Source organism: Lethenteron reissneri, chromosome 62 (assembly GCF_015708825.2).
Source record: "Lethenteron reissneri isolate LAM-NWPU_2019-01 chromosome 62, ASM1570882v1, whole genome shotgun sequence".
Lineage (NCBI taxonomy): Eukaryota > Metazoa > Chordata > Hyperoartia > Petromyzontiformes > Petromyzontidae > Lethenteron > Lethenteron reissneri.
Genome location: NC_083840.1, coordinates 1 through 13,298, shown reverse-complemented (window position 1 = coordinate 13,298; position 13,298 = coordinate 1). Strand labels below are relative to the sequence as shown.

At 44.9% G+C, this 13,298-nt stretch overlaps 1 protein-coding gene across 1 annotated transcript in view; it reads right to left on the bottom strand.

The window, feature by feature from the left end:
- Positions 1–10,414, bottom strand: part of LOC133358567 (SWI/SNF complex subunit SMARCC1-like) — a 54,062-nt gene extending 43,648 nt beyond the window's left edge. The window contains exons 1-4 of the mRNA XM_061576936.1: positions 10,234–10,414; positions 8,890–9,026; positions 6,577–6,636; positions 5,783–5,820 (exon numbers count right to left, since the gene is read on the bottom strand). Of these exons, the coding sequence (XP_061432920.1) occupies positions 5,783–5,820; positions 6,577–6,636; positions 8,890–9,016 (225 nt within the window). The 5' untranslated portion in view covers positions 9,017–9,026; positions 10,234–10,414. The remainder of the gene's footprint in view (positions 1–5,782; positions 5,821–6,576; positions 6,637–8,889; positions 9,027–10,233) is intronic.
- Positions 10,415–13,298: the final 2,884 nt, after the last annotated feature.

Sequence of the window (13,298 nt, the reverse complement as noted above, 5' to 3'; positions counted from 1 at the left end):
GGGATTCATCTTCTTGGTTCTTTCGGTAAAGTCACGTAGAAGGGAAGTAATAAAATAATAAAAATAAAACATAATAAAATAATTCTCACGACGTTTCGGCCACAACGCAAGCAGCCGTCCTCAGGTGAAAACCAGGTCTGTCGGGGAGACAGCGTCTGAATGAAACAGCACACGAGCTTGGAGCATATAAATAAGCTGGGTTGGGAGGGGGGGAAAGGGCGCTTCGACAAAAGAATTTGCATATCAAGAGGAATTTAGCATATTTATGGGAAATGCAGAAATGTGATTAGTACTACATATGCCCATGCATTATGCAGGATTAGCAGCATCAAAGGGAGGGGATATGGGAAATGCAGGTATGTGAATAGTACTAATTATGCACGTGCATTATGCAGGATTAGCAGCATCAAAGGGAGGGGTAGCATTAATAAAGGGAAGGAGTGTTAATAGTATGTAGCTGCAGTAACTAAAACCAACACGTAAACAACTAAAGTATAAACTACATAGTATCATCAGTATACTAACTATACTCTACAATAAGCTGAGTTACTAACAGTAAGTAATACATTACAATTCTACGTCGTAAAAATTATATAATATGCTTCCATCTAAACGTTATTCTCTTACATTACACGAGTCTACACCGTACTATATACTGCCATAAACAAACCCAACATTAAATTATATACTGTCCGATTCAACACAGTACATAAAATCCGTGATCTGGTCCCGTCTGTAAAAGATGTGGTTCCAGACATACAGTACACCCTGGCGTCTACAAACTAAGTTGCCTCTGTGGTAGCAGTTACATTGGAGAAATCCTACAGTGCCCGCAAGGTCCCCCTGCTCAAGAAAGCACATATACATGCCCGTCTGAAGTTTGCCAATGAACATCTGAATGATTCAGAGGACAACTGGGTGAAAGTGTTGTGGTCAGATGAGACCAAAATGAGCTCTTTGGCATCAACTCAACTCGCCGTGTTTGGAGGAGGAGGAATGCTGCCTATGACCCCAAGAAAACCATCCCCACCGTCAAACATGGAGGTGGAAACATTATGCTTGGGGGATGTTTTTCTGCTAAGGGGACAGGACAACTTCACCACATCAAAGGGACGGGGCCATGTACCATCAAATCTTGGGTGAGAACCTCCTTCCCCTCAGCCAGGGCATTGAAAATCGTGGATGGGTATTCCAGCATGACAATGACCCAAAACACACGGCCAAGGCAATAAAGGAGTGGCTCAAGAAGAAGCACATTAAGGTCCTGGAGTGGCCTAGCCCGTCTCCAGACCTTAATCCCATAGAAAATCTGTGGAGGGAGCTGAAGGTTCGAGTTCCAAACGTCAGCCTCGAAACCTTAATGACTTGGAGAAGATCTGCAAAGAGGAGTGGGACAAAATCCCTCCTGAGATGTGTGCAAACCTGGTGGCCAACTACAAGAAACGTCTGACCTCTGTGATTGCCAACAAGGGTTTTGCCACCAAGCACTAAGTGATGTTTTGCAGAGGGGTCAAATACTTATTTCCCTCATTAAAATGCAAATCAATTTATAACATTTTTGACATGCGTTTTTCTGGATTTTGTTGTTGCTATTCTGTCTCTCACTGTTAAAATAAACCTACCATTAAAATTATAGACTGATCATTTCTTTGTCAGTGGGCAAAAGTACAAAATCAGCAGGGGATCAAATACTTTTTTCCCTCACTGTATGTTTGGGAAAAGAGGGGGGAGAAGAAAATGGAATGCGGTCTGAAAGTCACCGTAAACGTGAACACAATCAATTAAGACCCGAAATGATTTATCAAATCCTTCCAATGATTGCTAAACCAGAATCCATCTTCTCGGTTGAAATTGTCTCTGCGTTTGTATATGTGGATAGCCTCATGAACGAATCTCTCATGGTAGCCAGATGGCTTGCAGAGAACCTCTATCTTGGAGAAATCAATGTCATGTGAGCCCACTGAATTGTAACAGTGATCTGCCACCGCCGAGTTGTTGGTCCTACCGTGTTGGTCTGCTTTGTGCTCAAGGATGCTGTCAGAGACATGTCGTTTGGTTTCTCCAATGTAACTACTACCACAGAGGCAACTCAGTTGGTAGATGCCAGGGTACTGTATGTCCGGAATCACATATTTTACAGATGGAACCAGATCACGTTTTAAGTAATGTGTTGAATCGGACATGGATCTTGTGTTTATTCAAGATTTTGGAGATTTTTTTTGTGATCTCCGCAATGTAGGGTAAGGTGATGGTTTTGAATGGCTCCTCAAGAGGGTCCTTCTTCATGGTTGGAGTGATGGCTTTGCGGATTGTGTAGTCAGAGTAACCATTAGCCTTAAGAGCTTGGTGTACGTGCTTGAGTTCACTGGCAATGTGTTCCTGGTTAGAGATGCATTGGGCTCTATGGTGCAAAGTGATCTGATCCCATCTGTGATGGATGTGATCCCTGACATGCAATACCCCGGCGTCTACAAACTAAGCTGTGTCTGCGGCAGTAGTTACATTGGTGAAACTAAGAGATATGTCTTGGACCGTGTTCGTGAACATAAGGCAGATCTGAAATACTGTAGGACCAATATCTCGGCCGTGGTTGATTATTGTTTTAATGCGGTGGGCTCACATGAAATGTATTTCTCTAAGATGAAGGTACTTTGCAAGCCCACTGGCTATCAACAAGGATTCGTTCATGAAGCCATCCAGATATATAAACACAGACACAATCATTGGAAAGACGTTATCGACCAGTTTAAGTCATAATTGGCTATGATGTTCCCATCCTACCACCTTCCGATGTTAGTTGTGCTTTACGCCCATTTCAAACTTGCGCTTTCACAGTCACTTCGCGCGCCGACCCCTTGGTTGCGGTGCTGCGATCTTCCATTCACATGCTAATCTCTACTCTTTGCAGAGAGATTAGCATTGATTTGAAGCTTTCGTGACTGCAGGAATCCATACTCTTTGGTTCTTTTGGTAAAGTCACGTAGGTATAAAATAAAATAAATCCGTCATCAGGTGAGAAAGCTTTCCCACCTGATGACGGACGCTTGTGTTGCGCCCGAAACGTCGTGATTTATTTCATTTTATACCTACGTGACTTTACCGAAAGAACCAAAGAGTATGGATTCCTGCAGTCACGAAAGCTTCAAATCAATGCTAATCTTTCTTTAACATGCTAGTTTTCACCTGGCAGCCCTTTGATTGATGGAAAACGAACCATCGCCAGGCTCGCTGCCGAACACTTACATTATCATGCTGACATTTGGGCTACGCCAATTTCAAACCCTTATAAACAGTTTCCCTTGGAAGCTAACCCCCCTTTTTCCTGAAGACGACCACATGCATTGCGATCGTAACGTCGTAGTTTTTAGTTATTTTTTATTACTTTCTTTGACCCTATCTACGTGACTTTACCGAAAGACCCAAGAATATGAATTCCTGCAGTCACGAAAGCTTTAAGTCATGTTTTGGTCTATAGCAGTTACATTGTATGGGGGGGGGGGGGGGGTTATTTGCTATGGGAAGAAACTGAAGGACCTTGAGGAAATAAATATAGAACAGGGGGAGAACATAGAAATTCCACAACAAGGTGACAAAGGTGGGGATTGAACTCAGTCCCTTCTTGGTGTTACCACTGCGCCACCCGAAGCATAAAACTAAACTGTGATCCAGTGGGTGTTTGGTGTTATGAAAGACAACCCGATTGTATCGCTTCAAGTGATAAAATACAGATGTGGAACATTCACAGAATGTGAAGCTTCACATTCAACCAAGATTTGTACATGAATGGCTACACAGTGACAGCAGCAGCAGCCAGCAGCAGCAGCAGCCAGCAGCAGCAGCAGCCAGCAGCAGCAGCCAGCAGCAGCAGCAGCCAGCAGCAGCAGCAGCAAGCCAGCAGCAGCAGCAGCCAGCAGCAGCCAGCAGCAGCAGCCAGCAGCAGCAGCCAGCAGCAGCCAGCAGCAGGAGCAGGAGCCAGCAGCAGCAGCAACAGACAGCAGCAGCCAGCAGCAACAGCCAGCAGCAGCAGCAGCCAGCAGCAGCAGCAGCCAGCAGCAGCAGCAGCAGCCAGCAGCAGCAGCCAGCAGCAGCAGCAGCCAGCAGCAGCAGCAGCCAGCAGCAGCAGCCAGCAGCAGCAGCCAGCAGCAGCAGCAGCCAGCAGCAGCCAGCAGCAGCAGCCAGCAGCAGCAGCCAGCAGCCAGCAGCAGCAGGAGCCAGCAGCAGCAGCCAGCAGCAGCCAGCAGCAGCAGCAGCCAGCAGCAGCAGCAGCAGCAGCAGCAGCAGCAGCAGCAGCAGCAGCAGCAGCAGCAGCAGCAGCAGCAGCAGCAGCAGCAGCAGCAGCAGCAGCAGCAGCAGCAGCAGCAGCAGCAGCAGCAGCAGCAGCAGCAGCAGCCAGCAGCAGCAGCAGCCAGCAGCAGCAGCAGCAGCCAGCAGCAGCAGCCAGCAGCCAGCAGCCAGCAGCAGTAGCCAGCAGCAGCAGCCAGCAGCAGCAGCCAGCAGCAGCAGCCAACAGCAGCAGCCAACAGCCAGCAGCAGCAGCCAACAGCAGCAGCAGCAGCCAGCAGCAGCCAGCAGCAGCAGCCAACAGCAGCAGCCAGCAGCAGCAGCCAGTAGCAGCAGCCAGCAGCCAGCAGCAGCCAGCAGCAGCCAGCAGCAGCAGCAGCCAGCAGCAGCAGCCAGCAGCAGCAGCAGCCAGCAGCAGCAGCCAGCAGCAGCAGCAGCAGCAGCCAGCAGCAGCCAGCAGCAGCAGCAGCAGCAGCAGCAGCCAGCAGCAGCCAGCAGCAGCAGCAGCAGCAGCAGCAGCAGCAGCAGCAGCAGCAGCAGCAGCAGCAGCAGCAGCAGCAGCAGCAGCAGCAGCCAGCAGCAGCAGCCAGCAGCCAGCAGCAGCCAGCAGCAGCAGCCAGCAGCAGCAGCCAGCAGCAGCCAGCAGCAGCAGCCAGCAGCAACAGCCAGTAGCAGCAGCCAGCAGCAGGAGCCAGCAGCAGGAGCCAGCAGCAGCAGCAGCCAGCAGCAGCAGCCAGCAGCAGCCAGCAGCAGCAGCAGCAGCAGCCAGCAGCAGCAGCAGCCAGCAGCAGCAGCAGCCAGCAGCAGCAGCAGCCAGCAGCAGCAGCCAGCAGCAGCAGCCAGCAGCAGCAGCAGGAGCCAGCAGCCAGCAGCCAGCAGCAGCAGCCAGCAGCCGCAGCCAGCAGCAGCAGCCAGCAGCAGCAGCCAGCAGCAGCAGCAGACATCAGCAGACAACAGCAGCAGCAAGCAGTCAGCAGCAGATCTGATGAGTGTGGCCCCAGCACATCCACTGTGTGGTGTGACGGGTGTGGGCTTCCAGATCTTATCCACCCATTGGAAGAGACCAAGATTCAAATGATCCAACAGAACACCATCTGAAACTCTCCAAATCCATTCCTTGTGTGGAAGAAGTCAAAACTAATGGCTGGACTGCTGCTTCTTATATACTTTAGTTTGCATGTCCACCTCGTGGTCCCATAGGTGGAGGGGTTATTCCCTCTATCGCAGCTAACAGGGGCAAAGATGGCACGAGGAGTTTAACCAGTCCTGGCCTATCACCGAGTAACCGTTAACGTAAAAATGTCTATTAAAATCGGAGAGTCATACTCTGTGAACGTTCCTTGTCACGTGTCGCTGATATGAGTCTACCGAGTCACTAGACCCACTTTTTTCAACGCAGGTTTAACTTTTTCAATTAAAAAAACAAATTATGCAAACAACACTGGGAGTAAAAGTACCAACTTAGCCAAGAGCGTAACAGAGAGTTAGTAGCATATCTGACCTTGGCTCCAAGATCAGTATTTTCATCTTCTTGTTCGTCTGTTGAAGTAAAAAAAACATGCAATAAATTTTCAATTAATTCTCACTTACTTATTTATCCAGTCGCAGAACTCTTTTTCAGGAGGCCCCTGCTTCATCGTGTTTATATTTTGAAGATGTAAGTGTTTATTATACAAGTGGGAGGGAACCGGAGCACCTGCAGAAAACCCACGCGCACGCGTAAGGGGGCAACGCTCTATCCCCGTACAGATGGAAGCAGATGGTGATTAGCCCACACTTGCTACTCTGCCTGGCAAGCCAGGGTACAGCACCTCGACGCCCACAGGGAGTTTCAATATGTTTGTGCGGTGATCCACCAACCCTCGCTGTTGCCTCCAGAGTGCTGGATTACACAGGCTGGGCATTTGGAAAGCACCAACATGTGCAATATACTCAATAAAAATGATTAAATAACATGATTTAAAGGGAATATACATTGACAGCGGTGGACGAGGGCAAACAAAATAATAACTCGGTCCATTTGGCTTTTACACAGACAGCGTCGCTGATGAATGTGGTGGGTTTTTTGTGCAATTTACTACTTTTGAGTTTATAAAGTATAGACAATTATCAACAGCTGCACTGTCAAACCATCGACTTCATTTACACTGGCTCCGTGATGAATGCCAACCCGGGGGTTCTCAAACAACAGAAACACGCTTTGGCAACTTGAGGCTGGCATAAAATGGCAACAATATTTGTACAAATGTTTTTTTAATCTGATGATCCTCGCTGTTTTGTGTTAAAGATACTCACCTAAATCTGTCATGACACCGCCTTTAATAGGAGCCACTTCTGTGTCTTTCTTTGTATAAACTGCAAAGTAAAACAACGACACCTTAATCACTGCAAACGTTTAGAAAGCTCTTTAAAAACTAAGGCACGTGAAATTACATTCCACATTTCAAGCATGCTTTCCAAGCAATATACAAAGTTTGGCCTTGAAGGCATCAGGAAGACTCGACATTGTATTAACTTAGTATGCAATACCTTACACAGTCATTGGTATTGCAAGTCAAATTTTTGACCCAGCATTTTGAGATGGTCTGTGTATGAACAATGCACACTGTAGCTGAAATATTTTTAAAATATTTAACAATATAAAGAAAGCTATTTGATTGGAAAGAGGTTGGGTTGACAAAGAAACGAGACAAATTGCGGATGGAGAAAGAGTTGACTCAGCAGTTGAAGCGGTGACTTCATGGGGGAATAAATGTTGCAGATGCAATGATTGACAAAACGTGAAACAAAAAAGGATGAATAATTAATTGGCTTAAGTAAAATCAGTTTTAATTTACGAATGGATGTCAAATTTTGGAGACATAAGTGAATGGAACACTCATGGGATGAGTGCAGGAAAGCTTAGATTGAGATTATTATAAGCAAATACTGCAGTGTGCATTAACCACAAAAATACAAGCAGTCTGCTTCATAGTGGACGTTAAAGATCCCATGTCAACAATCCCAAGAGCTGCCATTGTGTGCCAGCATCATGGTCCAAATTTGGAAAATTGAAAAAGATTACCCATAAATTACTCAAATCGGATTTTATATATATAGCAATCACCATCACCTACTACGAAACCTTGGCAGCAATCGCCTGAAACAGGTCATGAGACTCGAGAGAGGCTTTCTGGGTAAGTACAGTAGAACCTCTGGTCACGACCATAATTCGTTCCACAACTTTGGTCGCAATTCGATTTGGTCGTGACCCATTGGATTGTATGTAAATACGATTAATCCGTTCCAGATTCCTACAAACTGTATACAAGTATTGTTTTTTAAAGATTTTTAAGCACAAAAATAGTTAATTATGCCATAGAATTCACAGTGTAATAGTAAACTAAATGTAAAAACATTGAATAACACAGAGAAAACCTTGAACAACAGAGAAAACTAACATTGCCACGTCAAAGTTTAGAATCGTTCAACAAGATCATTGTTTCGTCTGCTACATCAGTCGGTCGATTCTGAGAGAGAGAGAATATTCGTATGAGCAATTCATGTTTCTATTGAAAGTAAGTTAACACTAGCAACAGTTTTTACACCTCTTTCAGCACTTGAGGCCTCTGCTTGGTTAACATTGTAACTCCCCTTGCAACATTAACTGCTTTAATAGCCTCTTTCTGCTTCAAAATAGTCGAGACCGTAGACTTTGATTTCTGGTACTCTGCAGCAAGATCGGTAACACGCACACCACGCTCATACTTTTCAATAATTTCCTTCTTCACTTCGATTTCAATTTTCTTTAAAACCTTCTTCTCACCAACATTACCACTCTTCACTTGATTAGAGGCCATGGCTAATTGCAAAATTAATGTAAAAATACACAAAATACTGCACAGAGTTCACAGCGAATGAGCGCACGTCTGACCGAGACCGATTACTAAGCGAGACTGACGGAGCAAGCGGCCACACGTGGGTCGCTGTTGTTTGTAAACAAACAACAGGAAATTTGGTGCTTACAAAAATAATGGCGCGGAAGGGGAAATCGGCCGCGGCCATGTTTGATCGCCACCCGAGTATGTGTTCGTGACCAGATTAAAACATTTTGTGAATTTTTTGGTCGGAACCCGATTTGGTCGTGGTCAGAAGCGTTCGTGACCAGAGGTTCTACTGTAAGTGTTAAGGATAGCGAAATCTCTCATGATTTCTTTGCTCATCTACCCAAAAAAGCCTCCTTGAGTCCTGCAAAGTTTTCACAAACCGGGTGCGATATTGCTACATATAACCCCAATTAAAGAATTTGCAGGTATGTATGTACGTATTTTGAACTTCTTTCACACCGTATATAGACAAACATGCTAATTGGAGGAGCGGGGGAAGGACAACAAACTAAAACACAAAAATCAGTTTTAAAGAAATTAGATTTCAATAAAAACAAATTCAGCATTGAGAGGACACCGGATAACCTGGGAGGAAACCCATGCCGAACAGGGGGAGAACAATACACAGACTCCACACAGATAGGTGCCGAAGTCGGGCATCTTGTTTTGATGCATAATCAAAATTACCACTGCACCCTTACGCTCAGATGTGCACACAGACGGCGAGCAATGGGGCACCCACCATTCTTGGGCAGCTGAACCTCGGTCATGTTGGGCACGTGTAGAGGCTCCTCCATGTCTTTCGTAAGGTCCTCCTCCTCTTCCTCCTCGTCCTTGCGCCCATGCCTCTTTCCTAATGGCTCACCCATCGTATGCCTCCTGTGGGACCCAGTGTGTCAGGGGTCGGGTGCAAACCACACTCTCAACGCTTAGTTTTGTGTCTTGGGAGCAGGAATGAGATTGGATTGGCCGTCTGCTTCACAGTGGATGTTAAAAGTTCTATGACGTCATTCGGAAAGTGTAGACCATTGTCGGCCAGCATCACGATCCACATTTTTCTAAATGTATAACTCGATTGGGATTACTCTCTTAGTCATGAAAGCTTCGAATCTAGTTCGATTGGGATTGTATATAGCAGTGGCATGATGTTAACTACCTCGCCTGTTATATTCTGACCCTAACACCTGTATACGTGGAGTTTGCATGCTCTTCCCATAGTCGCGTACAATTTTTCTCCGGGTCCTCCGGTTTTTCCCTCCACATTTAGAAACATGCATTTAGATTGTTTAGATTAATTGGCTGCTATAAATTTACACGTGATAAGCCACTTCGTTGAGCTATCATTTGTGGCCAGGTCGCTTCTGAAAAAGAAGATAATAGCTCAGTCGGCTTTATCTGATAAAATAAAAATTTGTTTCGTTTAATTTTTCGTGTGATTTGTTTACCTTTCCTCGACTTTGCACTCCTACTGTGTTTTTTTACTGTTTGTTGTTGTTGTAAAATTCTGAACCAGTGCCCCTACTGGACATGTCAAAAAGAGCTTTATAGCTCATCAAATTTCTCCAGTATAAATATTCTGATTCTGATATTGCCCTGTACTGCAAAACTACTGCAGACCGTCTGTTCAAATTTAGCGCCTTTGTGACAGCCTTGCACGATAAGAATGGCATGAATACCAAATGTACTAAATTACTCTTGTTATTAAGTCTGCGTGTATAGCTACCCCTTGCAGCTATGTAAGGGGTGCCAGGGTGGCAAGATGTTAGCTACCTCGCCTGGTATACAGGAGGTTGTGGGTTTGATCCCAACCCTGAAGCCTGCTGCTGCTGTAGATTTGGAGTTTGCATGTTTACCCCATGGTCGCGTGTAGTTTTCTCTGGGTCCCCTAATTCGACGCTACGCGTTGAGAGTATTTGGCTGCAATACATTTTCACACGGTGATCAGCCACTTTGTTGAGCTTTAATTTGTTAAGGCTGGGTCACTTCTCAAAAATAAGCTAATAACTCAGTGGGCTTTAGCTCGTGAAATAAAAACATTGTTTATAGTTTTCCAAATAGGTAATAGTTTGGGGTGCGTGTGACTTGCCTCTTCTTGGAATTTGGCTTTTTTCTGGGCTCTGTGGGCGAGGGGGAGTGCCTCCGCCTCCGAGACAAACCCTTTTCCTTCTTCTCTTTCTTTTCTGTGTCGGGAACGGCTGTGGTCTGCAATCGTACAGAAGTGGGAATATATTTACTCAAGACACGTATACACGAGCAGACACGCAGGCTGACAGACGCAAATGTATAATTGTATACAGGCGGTCTCTGGTTTATGATGGTCCGATTTAAAACGCTTGTATTACGGCACCATGGATAGATTTACGATGTGAGAACTTTATTTACGACATATCTTCCGACGTGAACGCATTTGAACAGTCAGTCTGGTTTCCGATGTGACTTGGCATGGAGCTTCAGTTATTCTTAAGTGTTTTTGTGGAATTTTACCGATTGAATAAGCCCTCTTAAATATGATTGATAAAAGTAAAAAACAAATCAGCAAATTATGTTTCTACTGTTTGTACCGTCTATGGGAAAATATGGTCCAATTTACGATGACATGGTTCTTGGGAACGCATCGTGACGTCATAAAAGCGGGGACCACCTGTATAAGTATAATCATATGAAATAAATACATTTGGACATAGTTTGACTCTTGTGTGTAATGGCCTCTACTTGGATGGCTTAGGCAGGACATCAAGGGGATGATGGTTGGTGGGAAAAAAATACACAAATCAGCAGAGTGGTACATGCTAGGAATTGCAAACTGAGAGACAGGAAGAGGAATACGTGGACTTCCTAAGGACATCATAGCGACTGTTCAGGAAAGTATCCTTAGGCAGGACATTGAGGGACGATGCCCAATGGGCAAATCTGTGATGGAGTGGCAGCCAAAAGATGGAAAGGTCTGAGAGGCCAACCACTATACTCACCCAGAGTGGGTGAGTGTGGTGCTTGCCCTCTCAACATCTCTCGCTCCTGAATGGGTTAACCTCATTGCAGCGATATGCTCATTCAGGAACGAGTTAAATTGTGGCATCGGCAGTCATCATCCAACAGTGGATAAAACAACACGGACGATGATGACAAAGTTAAATTGTCAGTAACATTATTTCAGTAACTTCCATTGCAGAGTCGAGTAAACGCTCATTATGAGCAGAAGGAAACAGAAACATTGAATCTATGAGCTATGCATTCCCCAACACCTTACAGGTAGGTAAAAGCCATGACCAAAATATTGTTTACTATTCAATTCACAATCAGTATTGCGCAGTCTGGCGGACAAAACGTGGTATTGCACGATGGGTAAACAGTGAAAGGGTATTCTATGGTTCTTTTGATAAAGTCTCGTCGATAGAAAAAATAATAACAATAAAATAATAAAAATGAAAATAAAGTGAATAATTTTTTAAATAAAATATCACGACGTTTCGATCACCTGATGACGACCGCTTGTGATATTTGTATTATTTTTTATTCACTTTATTTAAATTTGTATTATTTAATTGTTATAATTTTTTCTATCTATGTGACTTTACCGAAAGAACCATAGAATATGCATTCCTGCAGTCACGAAAGTTTTACGTCAAAAAGTGAAAGGGTAGTGGAGGGCAAAGCTCAGAGAGACTTCAAGTCACTCTTGCTATGCGCGTCTATTAACTAGTATATACAAGACATACTCTTTGGGTCTTTCGGTAAAGTCACGTAGATAGAAAAATAATAAAACAATAATAAAATCACGACATTTCGATCGCAACACAAGCAATCGTCTTCAGGTGAAAAAATACAGCAGGCGGACTGCTGAGGCAGGAAGAAATGTAGCGAGAGAGCTACTGCAGCCATCGGTTATAAAGGTTTGAGATGGGTGCAACCCAAGGGTAAGTGGGTGGGGCTAGAGATGGAATTTGAAAGGAAGTGTAAGATCGCAGAGCTCGGTATACCTCGGCTATTGTATTGCTAGAGATTAGCATGTCAATCTGTTAATGTAACCCCATGGTCACGGTACTAAAGAAGCCATTGTATTGCTCGAGATTTGAGATTAGCATGTCAATTTGAGATGGTTCCCGCAGCTGTGTTAATGAGAGACATTCAGCCTATTAAACAACGAGCGTCACCGCCGCATCGAGGAAAAGGGAGCAGCAGCTATGTTAGTGAGACATTTAGCCTGTTAATGTAAAGACATTTAACAAGGTAATGTAACTCAAAGAGTCGGAAATAACTGATAACATAGGCAGGTAGGATGGAAGCATTACAGCCAGTTATGACTTTACCTGGTTAATAACGTCCTTCCAATAATTGCTCAGTTTGTACCCATCTTTCTCGGTTGAAATTGTGTCCATGTTTATATATCTGGATGGCTTCATGAACAAATCTTTGTTGATAGCCAGTGGGTTTGCATAGTACATTCGTCTTGGAGAAATCAATTTAATGTGTGCCCACAGCGTTAAAACAATGATCAGCCACGGCAGAGGTGTTGGTCCTACCGTGTTTCAGATCCGCCTTGAGTTCTCGAACACAGTCCGAGACTTGTCGCTTAGTTTCCCCAATGTAACTACTGCCGCAAGACACAGCTTAGTTTGTAGACGCCGGGATATTGCATGTCAGGGATCACATTCTTCACAGATGGGATAAAATCACGAATTTTATGTACTCTATTGAATCGGACCTGGATCTTGTGTTTGCTCATGATATTGGAAATATTTTTGGTGACCCTTCCTATGTATGGCAAGGTGATGGTTTTGATTGGGTCCTCAGGTGGTTCTCTCCCAACGGTTGGGGTGACAGCTTTACGGATTGTGCGATCCGAATATCCATTCATCTTGAGGGCTTGATGTACGTGCTCCAGTTCACTGGCTAGGTGGTGATGGTCGGAAATGCAACGAGCCCTATGGTGGAGAGTTTTGATGAGGACATTTTTCTGGGCTGGATGGTGGTGGGAGTCAGGTTTTAGATAGGTATCCGTGTGGGTGGCTTTCCTGTAGACAGTGTCCCAATGAGCCATCTGGTCTCTTTCGATTAAAACATCCAAGAATGGTAACTTGCCATCCTTTTCCACTTCCATGGTGAATTTGATGGCTGGGTGTATGGAATTGATGTGGTTGAGGAATTGGTTCG